The following is a 26,391-nucleotide window of genomic DNA, read 5'->3' on the forward strand; positions in this document are numbered from 1 at the left end:
CCATCACCCTAACCACTCGGCCACCTTGTCACATATGTTCTTGCTTTCCTGATGGAGGCTGGACTGTGGCACATATGTGTATACGTAAGATGACATTCAATTTTGCCATAACGTGCTTCGAAGCATGAAGATGGTGCGAGTAAGATAACTTCCCCGGAAGCACCGGGCTTCCTTAAATGAACGACGAGGATGGGATTCGAACCCATGCATGCAGAGCACAATGGATTAGCAGTCCATCGCCTTAACCACTCGGCCACCTTGTCATGCATGTAGCCACTTTTCTGATGGGGGCTGGACTTTGGCATATATGTACGTAGTTGCAGCTACTTTTCATACAGATGACATTAAATTTTGCAGCAACATCCTTCAAAACGCTAAGAGGGAATGAGTAATACACCTTCCACTGAATTACCGGGATCTCTCAAATGCCAAAGCATTTGAGCGATGAGGATGGGATTCGAACCCACGCGTGCAGAGCACAATGGATTAGCAGTCCATCGCCTTAACCATTAGGCCACCTCGTCAAATATGTTGCTACTTTACTGATGGAGGCTGGACTGTGGCACATATGTGTACGTGTATGTTTTTGCAACTATTTTCGTGAAGATGACACTCAATTTTGGCATAACATGCTTCGAAGCACAAAGAGGGTGCAAGTAAGTTACACTGTAAAAAAAATTCTGTAAAATTTCCGGAAAAATACTGGCAGCTATGGTTGCCAGAACTTTTTTGTAAAAAATACAGAATTTTTCTTTTTTTACAGAAAAATGTATTTTTAACAAGAGAAAATTGTATTCATTAACTGATACAATGATCATTTACATACCTTTGAGTTAATTATTTATATTCGCAGAAAGCAACTACGTTTTAATTGGCATTTACTGGCAATAAAATCAACATTTTAAATGTCTAAGTAATATATCTGAGCATATTGAGAACCATCGTACATCAGTTCACTACAAAAACTTTTTAAATAAAGTCATTTAATGCATTATTGTGTTCATGTGTGATTAATTAACAAACAGACTTTCACAGCATTAGTAACTACAGTTACCTTTAAACAAAAGAAGATGCAGCATAACATCAGATTCTCTGAGTTCATCTTGGACTTGCACACAGATGCTACTATCCTCCACAATGGTGAAACAAAAATGTTTTACAGTATTTTGCTGTTGTTTTTCCTGATTTTACAAAAAAATACTGGCAGCTGTGGTTGCCAGTAATCTACTGTTTTTAACATTTTACATTCGTAAATTTAGTTTACAGAATATTTCTGTTAAAAATACATTCCACAGTCTGTATTTTTCATCGAACACATTTAACCCCTCAAATCCCAGAGCAAAATCTTCACTAGTGTCCTCACTACAGAGGGTTGAACACTCAGACAGTGATGTTAATGAGATAAATACGTGTCTAATTAAAGGAGGATTAATAATTATTGATGAACAAGTGTTAACAAGCAGAATCACTGAAGGAAAGAAAAACAAGACCAAATAACACAAATTACAGCCAAAATCAAAGATGAAATCAACTGAGAATAAAACTCTAAATAAAAATAATAATTAATAAAAATAATTACACAATAAAACTTTTATTTCTCAAGAGCTCAGCAGAGATCATTAAACAACTCCACAAACATCAGGAGCTTCACTTATTACTGACCTCTGACTATATGTCTGTCACATGAACAAAAGCTCTTAATGAAATTTCTGTCGTTCATTTGAAGTCACCATGATGGAAGACAGAGTCTGTTTTAGTCTGGATCTTCAACTTCTTGATTCAAAATAGGTTTTACTTTGGTTGCAATAATTAATAGTGATAATCACGCTAATTGCATAACATGAAAAGCCCAAACATACATAAAATTAAGTGTGATGAGGTTAACTATCATGTCAAAGTCACCCATGCATTCTTGTTGAATATCATCTTTAGTGTGAGAATTGAATACAATACATAACTGAAACCACTGAGACTTCAGCAATTAATGAGAGATTAACAGGTCTAAATACACCAGCCATTATGAGAACGTTTGAACTATGGCAGAACTTGAAAACACACAGATGTCAACAATTAGTCTTTGAATATCAATAATGGTGACTAACAAAAAAAAAAATATTTATTTACACCCCAAATATTGAAACATTACACCCCAAAAACAAAATAAATTAAAGAAAGAAATGTTAAGAGCATAACGCTGCATAATTAATTCATGCTGCAATGCATGCTGGGAGTTTTTTTGTGCTATGCTGGCACCCAGCATGCATTGCAGCATGAATGAATTAAGCAGCTTTTTTTTTTTCAGCAACCATGGTTGAGGTTCATATCCTGATTCTTGATGTCTGTGTGTCTTAGAAAAGTTACTAAAGCACTCTAGGTTTTCTGAATGAAACTCTAATGATTAATTTCATCATAATGGTTTGTTGACCTTTCTGGAAGCTGTACTACTGTCCAAACATGACATAAATTAATTACAATTAGTTCCAACATTTTGTTGTGACTTGTTATAATCAATTCTGTAATAAGCACATAAAAGACTTCATGTCTTGTCTTGCTGTAACTGATGAGTTTCAGAAAGTCAGTTATAACAGCCAGAGAAACATTTTTCAGCCGTCAAAATGTTTAAGAGCTCAACTAATGCAGCCTCTGATCTCCATGATGGTGAGGTCAAATCAAACATTTTCAATAAAAATATAAACCTCTGTTAATTATCAAATATTCTTGCAGATATGAGAGAATTGAAGTCAAACTGTAATCAGTGAAGCTGCTAATGCTGTTATTTAATATAGTTGTTTAATCCTCTGTTTTAATTCAGTTGGTTTGGTATGTGGCGGTGTCTGTAGTTTGATTTCTGGTTGTGTGCTGCAGGTGTTCATCAATTCACTTATTTGTGGTCATTCACTCTGTCTAGTGGACTAAACTAATTGACTAATTTAGGGACTAGTGAATCAGGGTGTATGGTGAGATTTCAGACACTCTGATTAGTTTCTCGAAAACAAAGGTTAGATCTGTTACAGTTATTTACCGTATTTTGCACTGAAATGAGCTGTTAGTCATTTAACAGGTTTTCACTGTAGATTGTACAGATTTTTACTGTTAAAATCACAGACATTTTTACAGTGTATATATAAATAACTTCTAATAAATCTGATTTTCCTCTACTCAGGATGGACAGTGCTTGTGGACTGATGGATCTGGGTTTAGTTATACCAACTGGTGCTCAGGAGAGCCTAGTAAGGGGAACGAGAACTGCTTGGAGATCAGTTGGACATGTGAGTGAGAGTGTATGTGTGTGTTTGGTCATTTTAGTGGTCTAACTTCACACAGTAACTTGAAATGCTTCATCTTGTCAAAGGATTAAAGTTGATATTATACATGTACAAACATGCATGATCACCGCTGATACCGCTTAGTTTCTTTTTCTTTCTTCCCAACATCAAAGCGTTGCTGGAACAATCAAGGCTGTTCGACCTCGATGGGCTATTTGTGTGCTAAAAAACTGTGATTGAATGCAGTCATCCTGTTACAGTTTTCCAGTACTGCTCACTTTTCCAGTGTCTTTACAATGTTGTTGTATATGTATGACTTCACTTGAATCCTAATACATTCTCTTCATCACACCTCCAATCAATAAAAGCTAACTTGATTGTATATGCTGTGGTAAATGTGTGTAGTAATAAGATTTGTTGGATTCTAAGCAGTGGTGGCTGGTGAGCAATGTTCTTTGTGTGTCTGTGGTTTTTATATATATATATATATATATATATATATATATATATATATATATATATATATATATATATATATATATTAAAGCAATGAGTTTCTAAAAAAAATTAATGTTTAAACAACTTTTATACCTAAGGTATTTTAGAGCTCTGATCCCTAATCGAGTACATTTTAATATTAAATCACCCTTTTACATGAACAAATATGTAATTTGATTTCTTAAATGATATTTAATAAACAGATTCATTTAAAAATGGTTAAAACTGTTCAAAATTGTTTATTACGATGACCAAAAGAGCGTAACATGCTGCAATTTAAGAAAACGTGCAATTACAAAAACACCAGCAAATTAAGAAAAGATCTTCATCAGTTTGACAGCACATGTACTGCGAATTGTCCCAACGTAAACACATTTTTAAACATGCTGTATTGTCATACAATTCAAAAGAAGTGTTGCATTTTCTCACAATGCAGACATATTACAAAAACGAGTTGCATTTTCTCACAACACAATGCAAATATTTCAAGGAGACCCTAAAATGTGACGGACCCGGCAATTTAGGTTATGGTTATTTAGGCTAAAAATACTAAATACACAGGAATTGGATATTAAAATAAACAAACAAAAAACTCACCTTTCAAAGATCATCTACAACTTCACTGAGGAATAGTCATGGCACAGTGGCGTCGCTCACATTTTTGGGTCCCCTTGAAACGTTTCCGTTGTGTTCTGTTCTTTTTGTGTTGTGAGAAAATGCAGCACGTTTTATTAATTTGTTTGCGTTGTGGGAAAATGCAGTGAAGTTTTCATGTGCGTTGTGAGGATTTGCAGCATGTGTGCTGTTAAATGGATAAAAATCTTTAATAATTTACTGGTGTTTTTTGTAATTGCACGTGTTGATTTAAATTGAGCACGTTAAGATCTCTCAGCCACTGTAGTTTTTAATCCACTGATTAATCAAAACATCAAACATATTAAATAAAGATTTTAAAATAGCATTTGCTGAAATGCTTTTATTCTTTTCTTTTTTTTTTTACATTTTAAAACAGTGATTTTTTTTTACACATTTTAATGTGATTAACATGTTTGAATTATTAAATTGATCAGTATTTTTCATTTTATTTTTAAGTGTCACTTTTGGTCCACCATAATTTTATGATAGCTTAAATATGTATCTAGATATTTAGTTTTTATTCAGATATGTCTTTATTTACATGTCTTATCCACATTCTCCCATTTATGAATAGTGTTGATTTATTTGAAATTCTGTATCATCAGGGTTTACTTATCAAGGCAAGTATAAAAGCAGATGTCACAGTTTGGGACTTGTTGAAAGCTACGGTCACACTGGGCTTTGTGTGTGCGAAATTCTGTCGTGCGGTGCTGCGAAAAGGGGCGGGATTAAACAAGATGATTAGACATTAAAAAAGCCAGCGATTGCTCCATGTTTTACATTTCTGCCCAGAGAGGTCGTGTTTTGATCCTCGATTGGTCTCACGCAGTCAAGTGATGCGATTTCGCAGGTTAGAGTTCACCAAGCTTGAACTTTGCACCGCAGCAACATGCGAAACTTGACGCATGACCCCGCGTTTCCGGTCTGACGCATTCACGTGCGTATGAATGGAAGTCTATGGGAGGAAAAGTCAAGTGTGACCGCAGCTTTAGTGTTTTCTGCGTTTGTTTCTGCATTTTTCCCTCTTTGTTCCAGTTCCTGCCACTAATTTCCTTCACCTGTGTCAAAGGATAGTTCAATCTGTATCACCTGTATTAGTTCATCAGTGAGTGTATTTGAGTTCCTCAACACCCTTTAGTTTTTGTCTGGTTTGGTTTTCTTCAGGTTTCTGTTGTTATTTACTGTCTCTGTGTTTGGTTTCGTGAATGTTTACTTTATTAGACGTTTAATGTTTTTGCCTTGGTTATTTTGTTTGTTTGTCTGTGTACTCACTTTATGACAGCAGGGCTGATTGAGCAACTTCACAAACTCTTCAGAAATTATTAAATCGGAACACTGAGGTGATTTAGGCATCATGAGCTATTGAACCACTCTAATATTCTGAATTTTTCCCTTTACTTTAGTTCAAACACTGAATTTTCCTGTTTATTATTTCTCAGGTTCATGATGGTGACTCTGAGTAGTCTTCTGCTGCTTTTCATTTTCTCCATGGGGAATGCTGCAGGTAACCAGTGAACTTGTCAACTCTTGGTAATGCTTACCAATGCTTGGTAGGGTTACTGGTCTGAGAATATGAGTACTAATCCACATGAGGTGATCTCTCATTAGGCAGAAAATTGGTTTTGGTCTGATGGATCTCCATTTGGTTATACCAACTGGTGTTCAGGAGAGCCTAACAACAAGAATACAGAGCACTGCTTGGAGATCAACTGGACAGGTAAGAGGGCTTTTTATTTATTTATTATTATATATTTTTTAATCTATAAAATTGTCTTTATTCCCCTTCCTCAGCGAACCACTGCTGGAATAATACACCTTGTTCAAGTACACAAGGCTATATTTGTGCCAGAAAACTGTGAGTTGATACCTGTGGTGTGCAGCCATAATTGGGCTAAATTCAGATTCTATTCTCATCAGCTCTGAACTGCTTCAATAAATTAAATCGATGTAATCATCTCTTGTGGTGTATGTGTGTAAAACATGGTTAATTTTTAGGGTGTGGTTATCAGAATATTCAATTCACCTTTATTTGTATAGCGCTTATACAATGTAGATTGTGTCAAAGCAGCTTCACATAAAAGGTCACAGTAAATAGGAACAGTGTAGTTCAGTTTGTAGTGTTTAAGTTCAGTTCAGTTTAGCTCAGTTCAGTGTGGTTTAATAATCACTACTGAGAGTCCAAATACTGAAGAGCAAATCCATCGATGCGCAGCTCTACAGATCCTGAGCCATGCAAGCCAGTGGCGACAGCGGAGAGGGAAAAAAAATTCACTAAAGGCGGAAGTGAAGAAAAAAAACCTTGAGAGAAACCAGACTCAGTTGGGCACGACCATTTTAATTTCTCCGCTGGCCAAACGTCTTGTGCAGAGCTGCAGTCTCAGTGGCGGAGGCTGGAAGCTGGCCTCAGCGAAGACTCGTCTGTCTCTGGAGCGTCACAGGAAACAGTCTCATGTTCTCCACTCTTCCATGACCATCGCAGTAGTTGTTCAGGATTCGGCCAGGTCCAGGATATGGAAACCTTGGGATCATCTCGTCGTTGGTCTTGGATCGAATCAATGACTCTGCATAGTCTGAGGGCCTCGGGAAGAGTATCCCCAGGTGGAAATGGAGAATAAAGAAAATAATTAGCGTAGCTGATGTTCACAGTGTATATCAGCAAGATGCATAACCTGTGTGGAAGCCCCCTAAGTGGTGCACTAAGTGTATGCTTTACCGAACAGATAGGTCTTTAATCTAGTTTTGAATTGGGAGAGTGTGTCTGAGCCTCGGACGTTATCAGGAAGGCTATTCCAGAGTTTAGGAGCTATAAATGAGAAGGCTCGACCTCCTTTACTCGACTTTGCTATTCTAGGTACTACCAGAAGCCCTGAGTTTTGAGATCTTAAAGAGCGAGTTGGATTGTAGCGAGACAGAAGATTGGTTAGATAAACAGGAGCTAGATTATTTAAAGCTTTATATGTAAGAAGCAATATTTTAAATTCAATACGAAACTTAACAGGCAGCCAGTGTAAGGAGGATAAAATTGGGGTGATGTGATCAAATTTTCTAGACCTGGTAAGAACTCTGGCAGCTGCATTTTGTACTAATTGAAGTTTGTTAATAGAGGATGCTGGGCAGCCAGCAAACAGTGCATTACAGTAGTCCAGCCTAGAAGTCATAAAAGCATGGACTAGCTTTTCTGCATCTGAGATGGATAGTATACTTCGTAACTTAGCGATATTTCTCAGATGAAAGAAAGCAGTTTTTGTAACATGGGAAATATGATTTTTAAAAGTTAAATTGCTGTCTAATATGACACCCAGATCTTTTATAGTAGAGCTAACGCTAACTTTGTATCCCTTTAATTGTAGGTCGAGTTGTGAGATCTGCTGTGTACAGGATTTAGGCCCAATAAGTAATAATTCTGTTTTGTCTGAGTTTAAGAGAAGATAATTGTTGGTCATCCAGTCTTTAACATCTTTAATACACTCAGTTAGCTTGGACAGATTAGACGTCTCGTCAGGTTTAGTTGAAATATATAATTGAGTATCATCTGCATAGCAGTGAAAGCTGATCCCATGTCTTCTAATAATGTCTCCCAGGGGTAGCATGTATATTGTAAACAGTAAAGGGCCTAAAACTGATCCTTGAGGCACCCCGTATTTTACTGGGCTGATTTGTGAAGGCTGTCCATTTAATACTATTACATGTCATCCAAGGTGCTGGTAGTCCGGTGACACACAGATGAAAATCTGTTTGAGCAGCCCTGCATTGTGGATGTAATATGGGAGAAAGTGACACAATGGCTTTAGACTTAAGATATATGTTTTGCACCAGGTGTTGCTGGAGATACAGATTAAAGTGTTCATATTGTGCTATTTGAAATACTATCTGTTTTTTTTTTTTTTTTTTTTTCTTTCTTTAACCCTTTCTAATAAGTGTAGGAGAATACTCTAATGCTGTGTTCATACCAGGCGCAGATTAATCGCACTATATACGCGTGTAAATAGAAACATGAACCCTTGAGTTTACTCCTCATTTGTGCGTGAAATTCACTTCAGAACAGATGTGGATTCGCATCATGGGCATGGCTTCTGTCTGCCTAGTGACTGTAGCTTTGTTGCTAAATGGCTAAAATGGATTTTGAGAAAATAAGTGTTTATGTGCTTTTTTTTTTTTTTTTTTTTTTTTAATATAAATGAAGGCTGAAAAACAGCGTCGATCCGTTCAGGGCTGTGTCTCAGTCCACTAGATCCTTTCAGAGGTGCATCCAGCTCTGTGAGCTCAAACTCCTCCAGATACTTAATCTGAATAATGGAGGCTTTCAGAAGTGCTTCTGACTGAGATGAGCCCAGTTTGATGAACTTTGTCGGCATCGGCTGGAAGACCTTCCCCGGGACACTAACAACAGGCAGTATGTCACAATCACACCCCCTCAAGAGCAAGCTCCTGATTGGTTAATGCAGCACGAATGTTCGCCGAAGTATAGATATTTATTTTTTTTTAAACTCCAGCATATTGCGTGTTAAGCTATGGTCACACTAGGCTTTGTCTGTGCGAAATTCTGTTGTATGGTGCTGCGAAAAGGGGCGGGATTAAACAAGGTCAGAGTTCACCAAGCTTGAACTTTGCACCGCAGCAACATGCGAAACTTGACGCATGACCTTGTGTTTCCGGTCTGATGCATTCACGTGCGTATGAATGGAAGTCTATGGGAAGAAAAGACAAGTGTTGACCGCAGCTTTAAGCGCTTCCAACGTGCAAAATCCTCCATTTACACCGTGCAATTCACATCATTTGTGTCACGCGTATCGTGCCGCTGGATGTCTATTCGTGCATTTGCATTGACTTAACATTTAAATTACTCCCGATTTGACGCGCGTTCCACATCTAGTGTGAACACTGCATAAAAGAGTCTCACCCTCAAGTTGCTTTTCTAGAAAAGGCTTCATGCAAGGCAACATACGACTGAAAGCAACCATAGACATCACGCAATGCCTTTTTGATTTTGTCAGGATCCCTGCGTTCTAGATCAGAACGGTATCTGATCTCTTCTCTGGCCTCTCCTTACAAATGATCAATTTAAAAAGCTTTATCTGCTATCGATTTATAAAATGCAACTTCATGCATGTCTGTGCCTCCTCAACCCATTCATCGATGGCCAAACCTGATTTTTGCCATTTAAGTTTTGGGCACCGTCGATCTCCTGGCATGAAAACAAATGTGTAACACCACATGGTGGAGGTGTAACCGCTGGAACCGTAGAAGTGTTACGGAGGGCAGCATCAGGGCCAAGCAATCCAACAGGTGCCTGAGCCTGCTGCAGCCAATAGTATCTGGATGCACTCTTTATGATGCAAGCTGAGATTGCATCACTCAGCGACGCAATATCAGACATTATGCACTCAAATGGAGGTAGTAATGTCACTATAAGGGTTAGGTGAGCTCTTTAAAAAGCATTGGATGCAGCGCAGTTTGCACTGCACAGAGTCTGCAGCCACGCACTGTCAACTGAACTACCAAATTTTGCAATTCTTGTAATTCATCATCCATTATTGTAAAGAGGGGAAAACCACTTACCCTAGGAAGGAGAGGACTACTAAATGGAACTATTCAAAAGACCATACACTGCTGTCCTGTTTTCCAAAAAGAAACTGAAAAAAAAAAACAATCTACATTTCTATGCTCGAGATCAGTTTGCAGATGAAGAACCTCTGTTTAAGTTTAAAAAATTAATAAATAAAAAATAATTCATATGACATGACCATTTAATTGCTGATCTACAATGTAATTCTAGTTTTTGTGCCCTAAATAATATATACTAGCAGATGACTGCTTAATGCTCTTAAGTTAACACTGCAATTCAGGTAAATCAAATGCTTGCGTGGCACTGACATGGTGTTTTAATGTTTGTTAGGTGTGCACAACTCTCGTAAATTCCAGCCTTGGTGATGTCATAATACCATTGCTATGCGAACATTATTATTATATTTTAATTATTAATATTTCTTTCTATTTATTTATTTTTTGACATGAAACGGATTACAGGTTTTCAGCTTTCTGAAATGTGTCGTGTTTAACAAAACAGAAACTCCTAAAAGTTTGGAACCGCTTGAGGTAGTTCAACCTTTTTTTTTTTTTTTTTTTTTTTTTTTTTGAGAAAAGCAGTAGGCCTGCACCAAAGCTCTATTAGGATGGGTTTAAGTCCTCCTAATTAATGAATTTATTCTTGCTTCCTAAAAAAAAATTCCTCCCCTAAAAATAATGGTTCATACCACTGTCAATGCATGATCATATTTAAGGGGATGTGGTCTGGGGCCTGGAAGTCGATAGCCTAATCCAATAGACACTAGGGCTCAGTTTCACAGACAAGGCATAGCTTAAGCCAGGGGTAAGCCTTAGTGAAATTAATGTTTTTAAGCAGCTTTCATAAAAATTACTGACAAAAACACATTACTTGTGCATCTTGGGCCAAAACAATTACCGGTGTATTTTAAGATATTTCACTGCAAGTTATTTTCAGTAAAGACAACTCAAGTTTATTCTAGACTAGCCCTAATCCTTGTCTGTGATACTGGGTCCATGTGTGTTCAAAACCTTTTCTTGTAAAAAAGACTTGTAAATGCATAAAACCCAAAAGTAAGTCAATTTAGATGCAGGGTTGGAATTAAGCTGTTCGGGGCTGCGGCCCTTCAGGAACTGAGTTTGCCACCTCTGAATTAAGGTATCTTCAATTACCGAATGTCAGATTCTAATCATAATTTTAAAAAGTTTGAATAATAAATGAGATGTTATATGAATTTTTATTTTCATTCTACTGAACTCAGATCCCTGAAATATACTGTCTGACCCCTTAATGGACATTGTCTACTCTACATGGCTTATAACATCCCTCAAAGAACCCTCAGGTTGATTTTCCTCCAGACCTGTTTGTATTAATTTCTGCTGAGTCTGGTGACTGTTTCCACACGTTGCTGGATTGGTGGTCATGATGGTGAACCGGTAGGCAGAAGATTTATTTGTTTGTCAAGACTTTAATGTAATGCTCTAAATGTGTGTATGAAGCAGACTAACAAGGGGACTGAGAACTACTTGCAGATAACTGACCTGTGAGAGTGCAATATTTATTTATTTATTTGTTTCAGGAATTATTTACTGTTGTTTAAGTTTATCCAGTAACATGAAATGCCTCATTTGTCCAAAAGAATGTAACTTAACTTTTCTCTCTCTTTCTTTCTGTCCTACAGCAAAGCGTTGCTGGAACGATCAGGGCTGTTTAACCTCAATGGGATATTTGTTTGGTAAAAAACTGAGCTCAAATGCAGTCGTTCTGCTTCAGTTACATTGATCTGTACTCCATTTATTTGTACCAATACAATCTTTACAAAAATGATATTCTGAAATTAAACCTTCGCTGAATATCTTAATAAAATTTTATTGGGCTTTTTTAGGTCAGTTTAAAACAATACTAAAAATACTTTAAAAATTTTAACTGTGGTGGGGAAAATGAATACTATATACACGTCTCGTAAACAAATAATGCAACATGCAAATGTTCACTTCATTACCAATGTGCTTCAGGACCTGCAGTCATTGCCATTTGTATTTTCATTATTATATATATGTAATATATACATTTAAAATAAAACAAAACTTCAGTGTGCAAAGGATCATGGATGTCTGAAGTGTCCATTAGTTTTACCCTTCAAAATTTCAAAGGGTCCAGTTTTGAGCACTTCGGTAGGACTCAACAAGGTGCTCATTTTTGTTTTTACTTCAGAGTCAAATTAAATCAAATCAAAATCACTTTTACTGTCACATCATCAGCAGTACGTGTGCTATGATGAGTGAAAAGCTTAGATGCTGGCTCCAGACAGTACAAAATACAGACGGTGCAAATACAACGACAATGCAAAATACAGACAGTGCAAATACAACGACAGTGCAAAATACAGACAGTGCAAATACAACAGCGTACTCCCAAAAAAAACAGGACAATGTAAAATTGACAGCGATATGTACAATGAATATGTGTGCTCTTCAGAGGGCCATTTATATCTCGTTTGGAACACACCGGAAGTTTCCCTTTGTTTCAGTTCCTGCCACTAATTTCCTTCACCTGTGTCGAGGCTTAGTTCAATCTGAATCACCTGTATTATTAATCAGTGAGTGTATTTGAGTTCCTCAGCACCCTTTTTTTTGTACTCAAGTGTTTTTGTCTGGTCTGAATTACACTGAAGGCAACAATCTGAACACCAAGGTGATTTTGTTAATTTTCTTAAATAATCACAAGCTGTTGAACAATTTTTATACTAAGGGTTTTCCTCTTAACATTAATTCAGACACTGAACCTTTGTTACTTTCAGGTTCATGATGCTGGGAAGATTTCTGCTGCTTTTCTTGTTCTGCATGGGGAATGCAGCAGGTAACCAATCAATTTGTCAAAACCCTCATAATTGGTGTATTTATCAGACATAATTATTTAAAAGAATTAAAAAATGTGAAGCTGACTTAAGTTTTTCGCCCTGAAGCATCTTTATTTGCCACTTATTTGGTTTACAGAATGTACTTTTGTACTGAGTTTCTTTTAGTTAAATCAATCAGAAAGAGCTTTGACAGACAAGTTAAATTTTAAGTAATTTTTCTGGGATTATCACGATGGCCGTATTTGTATGCTGTATAGGCCAAGATGAGAAATGCCCCTGTGGATGGAAAAATTCTGGATCTCGATGCTTTAAGTTTTTCTCCACGTCTGTTAACTGGAACACAGCAGAGGTAATGTGTTAGAGGCCATTTTATAATTCTTACAAAACTTTTGGCAATTAAGTGATTATAAACAAACAACCTGTGTCTCCTTCAGAAAAACTGTCAAAGTCTTGGTGCGAATCTTGCTTCGGTGCATAAGAAAGCAGACAATATTTTTCTGCTGAGTTTGGTTCCTGCTTCCACGCGCTGCTGGATTGGTGGTCATGGTGGTGAACAAGTAGGCATAAGCCTTAATATATTTTTTTTTCTTTTTTTAAATAACTTCTAATAAATCAGATTTTCCTCTACTCAGGATGGACAGTGGTTGTGGACTGATGGATCTAGGTTTAGTTATACCAACTGGTGCTCAGGAGAGCCTAGTAAGGGGAACGAGAACTGCTTGGAGATCAATTGGACATGTGAGTGGTCATTTTAGAGGTTTAACTTTTTTATAAAGAAACGGGAGGGGCCTCATTTTATAAAAAGATTGAAGCTGTCGTTGTATGTATATGTGCATTCATTTCCACTGCTGATCTCAATTCAATTTTATTTATTTTTTTTTTCTTTCTATCCTACAGCAAAGCGTTGCTGGAACAATCTGGGCTGTTCAACCGCATTGGGCTATTTGTGTGCTAAAAAACTGTGATTGAATGCAGTCATCCTGTTACAGTTGCCTGTACTGCTCACTTTACAGTGTTGAGAATAACTTCAACTGAATATCCTAATACCTTCTCTGTATCCCCAATAAAACCAAAGTAAACTGTAGGCTGTTGTAAATTGTTATTTGTATGAGTGTTAAGATTTGATGGTTTAAGCAAAGTTGGCTGGTGAGAAGTGTTCAGGATCGAGCTGTGTTGCTTTTAATTTGATAACGCAATGCAGTTAATAAGGAATGTGTGACTATATATTTGTTTATTCTGATTACTCTATTATAAATATTTTAATAAATCACCTCTTAACTTAATATACTTCATATTTTGAATTGTTTGTTTTGAACAGAATTTGACATGTGTAAACGTACTATTTTAAAACTGTTCAAGTTTATTTTAATACACTACTCAGAAAGGATGAACAAAGTAATAGCTCGTTAGTAATTTTTTATTTTATTTTATTTTTTTATTTTTTTATTTGGACCGCATAGTGGAGGTCACAGACAGGAAAGTATTGAGAGGGAAAGGGTTGGCAAAGGACCTCGAGCTGGGAATCAAATTCTGGTTGCTATGAGTACCAGGGTGCTATATGTCAGCACACTTAATCACTAGGCTATTGGCGCTGACCAGTATAAGTTACATTGCATCAACATGCCAACTAATTCTCATTAGATTATAGGCAGACTGTTAGGTTAGGGTTAGTACAAGTTGGCATGTACCTGCAAAGTTACCTCCATAGTCATTTAAATGTCTGTTGAAGGAGCAGTATTAACAGATTAAGCAGACAGTCTACTAATACTCAAATGGACCATCAAAATAACGTGTTATCCAATAATTATTTACACATTTAAGTGTGATTTTTACTTTTGTTTGATTACATTTTAAATTTTATTTTTAAGTGTCACTCCTGGCTCTCTGTACTTTACACAAAACCTTTTTTTATTTATTTATTTTTTTATATTTAACCAGATATTTCATTTTTACAGACTTGTAGTATCCCCCAGTGATGCGTTTTTTTTTTTTTTTGTTTGTTTGTTTTTTTTCTCCCCCGCAGGTCAGAGTTCATAAAGCTTGAACTTGGCACCGCAGCAAACTGCGACACTTAAGGCATCACCCTGCGTTTCCGGTCTGACGCATGCGTATGAATGGAAGGCTATGGGGTTAAAAGCCCAGCATAACTGTAAAGTCAAGTCGCGGATTTGCACTTCATATTAATCAATGCATTAAGCTCTCTGTACTTCATTTTCAGAATATTTATTGTTATAATGTTTTTTTTTTCCAGTGATGTAGGTCTTTTGTACCGCTCCGTGTTGCAATTATAACAATTATTTTTTTTTTCTTTTAATGATAAACATGCCTTGCGATGTTGATTGTTCCCAGTTTTGCGATGTAAACTTTTTTTCCACAATAAAAAAAAGAAAAAAAAATGTATCAATGCATTAAGGAATTAGGCGGAACTATCAAAACTGAAAGTATTCGGCGGAGGCAATTGGCTGACGGAGCTTGCCGAGGAGATACGGAAAGTGCCGAGTCAACGCGGAAGACGGAAAACTCACATGGCAGATGCACGCCGACAAGCGCTGAAAGCTGGAGAACGCCATCGCTGCATTAATAAACACTCACGATTGCACGCATAAATTTTAAAGCTGCAGTGAGTGAGAAAGGGGAAGCATATCAGCACTTGGTCATCTCAGGGACACTGATGGTATGAGAAATGACTTTTTCTAATTACAAAGGGTCGTCATAGAGGTAAAGTTGGTTTTATATTGGGATATTTAGAGATTCTCCCTAATAATTTAGTTTCATAAAAGTATTATTTGCAAACTCTAAATAGAGAAATCATATTAGCAGCCAATAACTATCAAAGTACAACATTGTTCACAGTCAAATAAACCGTGTTAATGTTGTTTTCAAGTCATACTTGCATGCTAATTTCGATAGAATATTCAAAGTAACATGGTAAACAATATATAGACTTCTAAATGAACGAATGTGCGAATATAAAACCAACTTTACCTCTATAGGACCGTCCTATGCATCGCCTTATCCATAATTATGTGCAATATAAAACATAACTGCTATTTTGTTGCACTGTAGTTGATTATTTTGTGCATTATAGTATTTTGTGCACAATATTCAGTTAATTATACTGTTCATTTGTTTAAATAGTTCTTGTAAAGTGAAATGCTTGCATTAATACTGGAAATATTACTTGAATATGCTAATTATCGGACACAGACAAAGTTTGTAAAGTAAATGTCTTTATTTACATTATATTGTGTTCTGTTTAAGCCAGTATTGGTAATAATGTATATTTTATATATTTTGTTCCTTTTCTAAGGTTATCAACCTATTGCAACTACTACTGTTACACCGCTACAGTGTTGTATTATTGGACAAACTAAATGCTTGTCAAATCTGACAAACTTGAAAATACAAATGCTGAAACAGCTTTGGAGTTGTTCCCTGTGTCCCCTGTTATTGGCTGAAGCTCTTTCGAGTTAGAAGCAGATACTGATGTGTGAAACCCATAATGACTCGACAATGACTGCAGCTTAGACCGGAAACAGTGGGAAAGATTGATTGGTTAAAGAATTTTGATTTAATTGATGATTTGATTTGTAAATATTCCAAGAAGCAATTACTCCCAATGCTGTATGTCTGGGATATATGAGAAAATGGTGCCAGGTTATTATTATTAAAGATATACTGAAGTTGTTTGATTCCCTTATCTGCCCGTGTGTGAAAGTTCAGTGGCTACTTGTTAGCTAGGAAATGAGGATTATTCCAGATTGGGGCGTATTTAAATGGTGTGAGTGGGGAATTTGTGACCTGATGGAATTTGCTAGAGTTGGGGTCAAGTCCACCTTTGTCGAGTCCAAGTCAAGACCAAGTCCTTAACCAGTCGAGTCCGAGTCCAAAAGGGGTCGAATTGGACTTAAGTCCGAGTCCTTAACATCCGAGTCGAGTCCGGCCGAGTCCACACAGTCATAAAACTCACTCATTAATTTTCTTTTGGCTTAGTCCCTTATTTATCAGGGGTCGCCACAGTGGAATGAACGACCAACTAGTCCAGCATATGTTTTACGCAGCGGATGCTCTTCCAGCCGCAACCCATTCACTCTCATTCATAGACACACTCACAAATCTTGGACATTTTAGTAAACTCAATTCCCCTAAAGCGCATGTGTTTGGACTGTGGCGGAAACCCAGGCCAACACGGGAAGAACATGCAAATTCTACACAGAAACACTCCTGGCCCAGTCGGGACTTGAACCAGTGACCTTCTTGCTGTGAGGCAACAATGCTAAGCACTGAGCCAGGTGCCACCAAAGTAAAAAAAAATTGAAAATAATAGTAATAAAAATAATAAATCAAATAAAAATTTCAATTAACAATTAAACTGTTAAATTAATATTTTAAACTTTTGATATATTTTACAAAATGCCTTGTTGAAAATAGGAGAATATATGTAGAACTTTTATTATTTTACAAGACCCACACATCTGACATTATTCTCATGCCACTTTCTCACATTTCTTCTGTTTAAATTACGCTTACATTACCAAGTCAACAATTTATTTTAATAACATTAATTCCAGAGAACTCTGTTATCAGCCCCAGTGAATGAAACCATATTCATGCCGACTGACCCAGATCTGCACAGAACATAAAGGTTCAGCAAAAAGAGACCATTCGGCTTCGCTTTTGTCTTAACAGGGAATTAACAGTCAGAAGAAATTTGTTCCAAATAAACAGAGTGAATAAATAGTGGGGGCGATTGGGTGCGAAATAAAACCCAGCGGGAATAAGACTGAAAAAACTGTCCAGTGCAGATTTCTAGGCTGATGATCTGGGTCTGCCTGTTAGTGATAGCCTAAACAGGGGTTCTCAACATCTATATTAAAAGGTCCAAATCTGAATTTTTATTAAGGTCAAAGGCATGAAACAATTGATATTACATAACTTGTTTTTATAAACATTGATAAGATGCATCACAGGCAGCACGGAGGAAACAAATCATTTGGCATACAGAAAAACAATCATGCACATATTACTCCAGATTTACTCTGAAGAGGGATGACACCATTGTCATCATATGATCTAGACTCTTAACCATTCAACTTTATTAATAATCATAAGACATAAGAAAGGATATGTGTTCCTCTATCCTGGAGCAGACATCTACCAGAAAATCAAATATTCTATTTTATTTATTGTATCTATAGCCAAACTAAGTATAAATCAACTTTAAATGTGTTACAAGTCTCTTTTTTTATTTGAATTTCAAGACCCTAACACATACTCTTATGGATAAACAATTTTATTGACAAGCTTTTTATTTTTTCATTTAATTGTCTTATTTAAAATTACACACACACACACACACACAAATATATATAAAACCATATAATCGATTATTACTGAAAATTATATTTTTATTTTAGGTTTTATCTTTAAATAAAAAAGCTCATTCCTTTGTTCCTGTACCTGGAGTTGGGGTGGGCTGCAGTAAACCCCAAACCTTCACAAAGCTGCTCTTGGTCTTTTCATTCTATAACATGTTGTTTTATTATCCACACAGATCCTTTCACAGCAGCATGTTTTTCCTCTGCCCTGTGTGCAAAAAGGCTCCTCACTCTCTTCCTGGGCATCTCAGGAAGGTGTGTATGAGGAACAGCACAAAGACAGAGATCCAGGCTGTCGTCATAGAGGCCAAGAAGGAGTTGTCTGAATTCTGCCACAGAGGACGTTTCTGGGAGTTTGGAGAAATTCGTGACATATTGGACTCTACTAATCCTCTAGACAGGTTTGTAACTTCTATGATTTGATGTATCTGGCTTCAAATCAAACATCTACACATTAATAATTCTGCATTTTTGGTATTGTTTATTTGACCTTATTTTATGTTCCTTGTTTTAGGATGATTGCGGAGATGCAGTCAAGGGGGTTGGTCATTAATAACTTACCTTCACTCCTCCCGGAACCAGCTCAATTGACTACATCTTCTGTGTCTCAAAGCTCTGGAGAAGGTCCAGTTGAGCCTCCAAATGAGCCCTTATCTGACGAGAGCTCTGGAGAGTACTATCAGAGGTACAGTTTCACATCGGCATTCCCAAAAATTAAATGTACACTGTGGATAGGATTTCTCTTTCATGTACAGAGTCGTTTTGATCACCTGCTGTTTATTGTTTTTATTTCAGCACTGTTGGACCGAAGTGGACCTCTTCCGTGAGGGTGGAAATGGTCAAAAAAGGCTTTTACAATAAGCACTCCATTGACCACCCCCTTCTAGCAGGATTTAATAAGGACCTGCACATTGACCTAGGACATAAAAACAGCAAACAAGTAGTAAGTTAATTAAATGAGTGAAGGTATACATGCAAAAAAATGTACATGCAGGTCTTGTTTTATGCAGTAGAGTTTATTTAATTGTGAAATGTGTCATTTCAGGTGGAAACAGTGTCCAGGTTCTTACATTACATGGACCCCACTGAGCCAAACTTGATGTTTGTTTGTCAGGTGGAGAAAGTGCGAGAGTACTTTAACATCTTGTCAGATACAAAGCTCTCAAAATGGACAGTGTTCAACTACTGGAAGAGTCTCAAGAGGTCGGTAATGTGGAACAACCACAAGTTTGCCATGTACGTGTTAACTAATAATGTCAGCTGTGCTGTGTTCTGACTGTAACAACCTAATTTTGATCTCTTTTCAAGGTTCATGAAATACATTATTACCTCCACAGACATTCGCCACAACAATCCATCTCTGTTCCAGGACTGTGAGAGTTTTTTGGATGTGCTGTATGAAATAGAGAGTGCTATGTCCAAAAAAGTGAGCATGGAGGTCACAGGGAAAAAATCAGAGCTTGGGAATGGCAAAGAAATTTTGCCAAAGGACTGCCTTGCTGTTTTGGAGGCTGCATTCAAAGATTTCCAGGCCGTGATATGCAAAATGCAGGATCCAGGAGCCATCACAGGGGACTGTTTGACTAAAAATGAACGGCTGCTCGTCCTGTACTACCTGGAGGCTATTATCATGCTGAAGCTACTTCAGCGACCTGGTGTAGTGACACAGATGACTGTAAGTGTTTGTTTTTCCCTCCCTTCTCTTCTTTCGTCCTATGCTTCATCAATGTGCAAAACTGTCTGTTTGCAGGTTGAGGATTGGGAGGGGAGAAGCCGGATAGAGAATGGTGTCTGTGTTGCAGTGAAGGAGCACAAAGTATTGTTGTCACATGAACAGGAACTTGTAAGTTTATATTGTACTTTAAATCATAACAGCAATAAATATATTGTGGTAAAGTCATACTTATTTTTGTCCTTTTCTCTAACTAGTGGTTTGACTTGTACTTCAATGAGGTGCGGCCAGCAATGCTACAAGAAAACCGCACCGGCGACGATGTGGCAGTTGATTCATTTTTTGTATCAAGTAGTGGGAGATCGATTTATAACCCCTCCAATGACTTAAAAAGACTACATGACAAGTAAGCAACATTACACCTGTCTTTAACTCTACGTGTTCATCCATCCAATTTTTGCATTCTTACGTTGCCTTTAAGATACAGTCTCCCCAGTGTGACCTTTGGTGATGCCCAGAGAGTGTTTGAGGCAGCAGCACAAAACCTGAAGTCAGAAGTGGAGAGAAATGTGTTGGCACGGCTGTTTGGGCACATGCCAGAAACAGCTGAAAGGAACAACATGAGGAAAACGTCTTCAGATGCATTTCTGGCTCTAAGTGTGCTAGATCAGCTTGCTGGAAAAACACGGTAAGAATCTAACAACAATGATCCTTATTCTTAAATTTGCAACCCACAGCCTTGTCTTTCCTTCCTTTAATATTTATTTTTTGTGATCTTATAGACAAAGGTCCAGTAGAGCTTCCAGCCATGAGACAAGGGTGGACGAAGAGACAGCCTACAAAACTCTTGAGCAGTTCTGTCCAGTGACTCTGGAGGGGCCTCCTCCAAAAAGGGCACGCAGGAATGAGCTGTGTGGCTCAGAACATGAGAAGTACTGCTATGACCGCTGGCGTAACGAGCAGCTGAAGCTGCGTGAACAGCATGCTCTTGGTGAGTATACAGATGATTAATGACACAAACAGTGAAATTGAGTGAGAATAGCCAAATACTGATGTGTTTTGTGTTTCTAGAACATTTTGCTGGACAGCAGCCATCAGAGTCCAAAATAAACCGCTGGATGGACAAACAAGGGTGGACGTCAAATGTCCCACAGGCTTCAGTGGTTCTGAAGCAGTGGAAGCCTGTTGCCAGGTTGGACTCGGTCATCGACAGCAGCTTTGTGCATAAAATGATTTTGTCTCAACGCTGGAAAGGACTGACTGTCAGACCCGTCCCTGACAAGGGTGATGGTGTTTTCACCAAAAGACCCTTTCAAATTGGGGAGGTTGTCTGTGAATACCACGGCCAGCTGGTTAGCCATGAAGATGGGATGGCAATTGTTTCGACCAGCGGCATTAGACCTGGACATTTGTTTTTTTATAAGAACAAGCAACATGAAGCCATGTGCATTGACGCACATGAAGAAAGTTGCCAGTGCCATCCCATGAAGTTCAATTACGGACGCCTGATACGTCACTCCAGCAAAAGAGCCAATATCCGGCCCAGGCTGTATGTCCTTAATGATAGAGACATCATTCTCTTCATTGCCACAAAAGACATTTTGAGTGATGAGGAGTTACTCTATAATTATGGCTCAAAGAGGAGATCTTTTGCCGGGAAAGGGCTGGAATTGGACTGGATGTGAAAGAACATCTTTCCATCCCCCATTCTCACTCACTTCTAACATGTCCAACTCCAAGTTTCCACCTGTGGCCATATTCTCTCCTCACTCTCTGGATTCTGGACAACCATCCCTGCTCTTCTCACCCTGAAGGATTCTTCCTGCAATGTCAAGCACCAACACTGCTCTCTAAATAGAGACTTGGTTGTAATAGGCTGAATTAGTGGGTCTTACAAACCATTCACCTTTACTTCCAGAGAACTGTATTTTCTCTTGCTGACTTGTCTTTTTTCACTCTTTTTTTTCTCATAAGTTTCCTTTATGCAATAGTGAGAGTGTGAGTAGGCTACTCCCATATTCTCTCTCTCTCTCTGGATTCTTTGCAACACATGTGGAATTACAGCCTGGTAAGTATGCTGAGAGCTCGTAACCCTACCTCCCACGAACCCTTAATTTTCAACCACAACAAAGCCATGGACCTCACTGCCGAGAATAACCAGGCATGTTAATTCTTTAAGCAAGCTATAGTATATTCATCCTAGGATTCACCACCATTTTTAATTAAGACTTACCTATGTTGTCTCTATGTTGTTTGATTAATGTTCAGATTTTGTTCATTTTTCTGTGGTATCCACAGATACCAGAAAGAGGCAACGTCTGGTTGCTGAATGGTCAAACTGTCAAGGCGACACCATATAAATCAAGAGGGTTGGGATTAGATAATGTGCGAAAGACAGTATAAAAGCATGAAGGAGAGCCTTAAAAGAGTTGAACTGAGGTTACATCTCTTCTGCGCAGAACTTGTGCTCTCTACCTTCTTGCATTCAAAATAAACTTCTTAATTTTCAAACTCAGATCTCCGTCAATTTTTGAACATGCAATGGACCATTAGAGTCCTACAGTATGTACTGGAAGTTGTTTGTTTTCTTTAGTGTAGTTATTATTTGATATTACTATTATATATAGTCTTCCACTTGTACTGTTATTTCACATTCATATTATGCTTTTTAACTAAATAAAGGTGTAAACACAGACACAGTGTTTAGGATATATTTAACAATAATTCTAACTATTTATTTCATTTAAAAACAAGTAATCCTTTAAAAAAAACACTTATTTAATACATAAAAAGGTTTTTCAGATAATGCAACACTTTTCCCCTTCACCTGAAAAGTGTTTGATAGTTTAAATAAATAAGAAAAAAAGGAAAATGACCGGGAAAAAAACTCAATGATCAAATTCCAAATTTTCCATGTGATCAGCCGAGGACAAGAAAGAAGGAATCCACAAATATCCTGGAAAAAAACACTGAAATAACAGGCTCTGTATGAGAGCTGCTCTTTGAAGAGAATAAGGCAGCTAGCCAATTCAAAAGAGATAATATACAGTCAAATACAATAAGAATTTATTTTAGCAAAAGAGAAAAAAAAGTCAATATATTTGGACAAAATTCAGTGTAAAATGTAAGACATTATTTATAAAGACAGACAGGCCTATAGAGATTATTTTTTACAGTGTATGAACATGAATGGCAGCTGTTGTTTTTGATCTAACAGCAGCAAAACTACATGCTGAGTTTGCGTCAGGATGATGATGATACATTTTTGTTTTTTTTTTCTTTTTCAAAACAGTTTAGAACAAAACAAACAAAAAACAAACAAAAAAACAAACAGACATTTTTAAAGGAACATGGAAAAAAAAGACATACAAGTGTCAAAGGTCACGAATACAATCTTATTTACATTATATTTATTGTTGATAAAATGTTGCTATATAAAATTTTGTTAAGGGTTACGTGTCAAAGATCAACAGGCTCCAAACATATATAAAATAAAAGCCCACAATGAAATTAAAACAATACTTTTCTTCTCAACCATTTACCCCAGTATGCAGATTTTATAGTCTTGTTGTCTCAAGGTAAATGTCAGTACTTCCATGTCATACACCTCTTTAACAATATCATACCATTCGCCTACAGATGGAGGATCTTCCTTGAGCCATTCTTGTAATGGCCTTTTTGCTAGTTGTTAGTAGTGGTTTAGAAGATACACATCATTTTTTGGTATTTCTGCAGAGTAAATTCCCAGGTACAGTTTTAAAATTACATTCCAGATTCAATCCCATTATTACATTATCTCTTTATTTAAATCTTGCCAATAGGTGTGTATAATACTACAGTGCCAAAACTATGTGGAAATGATCTGCCAATACATTTCCACTTTTCTCCAGCATTGACCATTTTTTGATCTCTAGTTTGAAAGTATTTGATTTTAGGTGTTATAAAGAACCTGATTACATTTTTCCAAATAAATTCCCTTCATGAATCTGAATGAATTGTGACCATCTGTGTTTCCCAAATAGTTAATCATTCCTCATTTGGTATTTTTATATTGGCTTCCCTTTCCCATTTCTGCTTTATATACATTGGTGAGTGTTGGGGAACAATAGTCTGTTACGGAGGGGAAGAAGAGAGGGAGGAGAGGAAAAAAGAGAAGAAAAGGAGGAAAAAAGAGAAAGAAGAGAAGAAAAAGGGGCGGAAGAGGAAAATATTTTTTTATTTCTTTTTAATAATTTATTTGTACTATTAATATTTGATTAATACTACATATTTATTTTTTTTATATAAATATATTTGCTTTTAAGTACATTTCTGCTAAGTATTTTGCTAAGTACTTTATTGAAACAGTATTTTCTGGACTATTTCATTTGTGCCTATTTAATTTTTTGAATTATACTATAGCAAACACAACAACAACAAAAAAACAAGCAGAGAAACAGTTAAAATGACCAAACATTTATTTAAAATTAGTCATAGCCAATTTTACATTTACAATATAAAGCTCAACAGCAGTGCAAACAAGTGCAAAAGAAGAGAAAAAAATTACACACATAAATAAAGCAATTTACATAAATAAATGTTTCTTGGAATAAATAAAAATAATACAAAATGTGCAAATAAATTAAACAAAAATAAATAACAACACAAAATGAAATAAGCAAAGATAACTTCAATTGTAAAATAAATGATAAAAACAAATAAATTAGAAATGTACATTTTTTTAATTATAATTTAAAGTAACGAAAAACTACAAGTAAAACAAAAGACCCGTGAAAATATTTAAATGTCAGTATTGAAAATAAACACTTCAGGAAGTGCCCAGGTCTTCTGGAACATTTTTATTATTTTTCTCCTTTTTTAATTCTTTCCAACCACTGCTCCTTCGGCAATGCCTCTACAGAGGGGCAGTATATAATTATGGAAGGTAAATCCTGCCAATTTTAAATAAATCAAATAAACATTTGAAATGAAAATGAAAATCAGATTAACAATTTCATTTTAAAACACTGTTCGTAAAATATCTGCCAAAATTGAAATCGAAATTAAATTATTTCATTTCATTTTTATTTTCACTTTGACAACACATCGTCCCTGTCAAATTGATAATTAAAATAAAGTTTCCAATTTAAGATTTAATTTTCACTGCATTTCCGCGTCAAGACTGCCAATATTAAAATGAAAAGCCAAACTGAAAAATAAAATGCAAACACAATTTTTACAAAGCATGTTATTAATGTTCACGCTATAATAGTGACAAAATTCAAATTAAAATGTAAATTTAGGCTTTCCTTTTATTGACACTTTTTCATTTCAGTTTTCATTTACGATTTCATTTTCAACGTCAACCTGTATGCAAAGCCTATGGTAATTAGTGGGAGGGGCGTATTTAATTGACGTCGAGTGTTTCCACAGCTCGAGGGGAGAAGCCGCAAAACCGGGTTTTGACTGCGAGAGTTACTGTTACCGTTACTGTTACGTTTATTAAAAGGAATAAAATGGAAAAAACGGTAAGCCAGCTTTTAAGAGAAGCAGCTGCTGCATTGGAACAGCAGGAGGAACGACGGACACAGGAAACACAACCGTCAAATATTCGTCCCACAGCAGTCCCTCAGGAGTCGCGGGCTTCTTCAGCGGCAAGAGAAACTGTACAGCGTAAGTACGGTAACGTTAGGCCATGTGATAAATTCGTATAGTACACTGTATTCGGTCTTGTGTGGTAATGTAACGATTCACCGTGAGCCGATTGAAAATTTATTAAATTATGTGACGTTTCAAACCGGTTAAATGAATCGCGATACATGTTTTGAACAGAGGGGGCGCTGTGATTACAGGCGCAAGCTTACTTTACCTGCACATAAGCGGCGAGCAAGAGGTGGGGCGGCAGAGTAAAGTAAGTAGCAGCAGTGAAGTGTACCATTGCCAGAGAACTACTGTTACAGACGTCTACCCCCCAAAAAAAAAAAAACTATTAATAAGCCAAACCGCCCTGACCGGTTGATTTGCAGCTCTGCTAGCTCTGACGAGTGCAACGGATATCACACAGTGCGTCAATGTTTTCATAGCGCAGGGTGTAAAAAGTATTTTCAGATTGAAAGAGAAAGTTGTGCTCTTACAGACCCAGGTATTACTTAGTTTTACCCTCTCCTTATCAAATTAGTTTATGCATATTTTAATAGTTTGTTTATTGTTATTATTATTATTATTATTGAATAATTAAAGTTTTTACAAGATGATCTCCTCTTAAGTGCATCACACTGATACTTATACTATTTAAATATACAAGTAATAATAATTATTTACGTTTATAATCATGTTTAACTCCTGTCTCTATCCTACTATGTAATTAGTCATTTTATAATCAGAATTTTTATGCCAGTGTTTAGTGGAGGAGCAGTGGGCCTACTGACCTCCACTATACACTGGTCTTTGGTTACGGAAGGCTTTCCTCTCAACACTGCCATCTCAGCCACCAGTGAAAGAGTTTTTCATCAGCAGGGGACATTGTAAATGTGCAAAGACCTCCGCTTATGCCAAAA

The 26,391-nt window shown here is 36.7% G+C and overlaps 3 protein-coding genes and 2 non-coding genes across 6 annotated transcripts in view; 2 read left to right on the forward strand and 3 right to left on the reverse strand.

Annotated features, from left to right (window-relative positions):
- angpt1 (angiopoietin 1) overlaps nucleotides 1-26,391 on the reverse strand; it is a 217,445-nt gene that overhangs the window by 86,680 nt on the left and 104,374 nt on the right. The gene's annotated exons all lie outside the window — the stretch shown is intronic.
- Nucleotides 182-263, reverse strand: trnas-gcu (transfer RNA serine (anticodon GCU)). The gene has a single exon. It is a non-coding gene; the product is annotated as a tRNA-Ser (tRNA).
- Nucleotides 443-524, reverse strand: trnas-gcu (transfer RNA serine (anticodon GCU)). The gene has a single exon. It is a non-coding gene; the product is annotated as a tRNA-Ser (tRNA).
- LOC130246512 (ladderlectin-like) lies at nucleotides 12,569-13,883 on the forward strand. Its single transcript, XM_056479498.1, has 6 exons — nucleotides 12,569-12,639; nucleotides 12,746-12,804; nucleotides 13,063-13,154; nucleotides 13,240-13,362; nucleotides 13,438-13,543; nucleotides 13,703-13,883. Exons 2-6 carry the CDS (start codon nucleotides 12,750-12,752, stop codon nucleotides 13,768-13,770), a joined length of 444 nt encoding a protein of 147 aa, XP_056335473.1. The 5' UTR covers nucleotides 12,569-12,639; nucleotides 12,746-12,749; the 3' UTR covers nucleotides 13,771-13,883.
- LOC130246459 (uncharacterized) lies at nucleotides 15,345-21,857 on the forward strand. Of its 2 annotated transcripts, XM_056479427.1 has the most exons (11): nucleotides 15,345-15,479; nucleotides 18,360-18,584; nucleotides 18,698-18,868; nucleotides 18,979-19,126; nucleotides 19,229-19,386; nucleotides 19,492-19,858; nucleotides 19,934-20,026; nucleotides 20,113-20,261; nucleotides 20,337-20,543; nucleotides 20,638-20,846; nucleotides 20,927-21,857. In XM_056479427.1, the coding sequence occupies exons 2-11, from the start codon at nucleotides 18,376-18,378 to the stop codon at nucleotides 21,538-21,540; spliced, it is 2,325 nt and encodes a 774-aa protein (XP_056335402.1). In that variant the 5' UTR covers nucleotides 15,345-15,479; nucleotides 18,360-18,375; the 3' UTR covers nucleotides 21,541-21,857. The 2 variants fall into 2 exon arrangements, with proteins under 2 accessions (XP_056335402.1, XP_056335401.1); XM_056479426.1 differs by lacking the exon at nucleotides 15,345-15,479 and having other exon boundaries at nucleotides 18,067-18,584.

This window comes from Danio aesculapii, chromosome 19, assembly GCF_903798145.1.
Source record: "Danio aesculapii chromosome 19, fDanAes4.1, whole genome shotgun sequence".
Taxonomy (NCBI): Eukaryota; Metazoa; Chordata; class Actinopteri; order Cypriniformes; family Danionidae; genus Danio; species Danio aesculapii.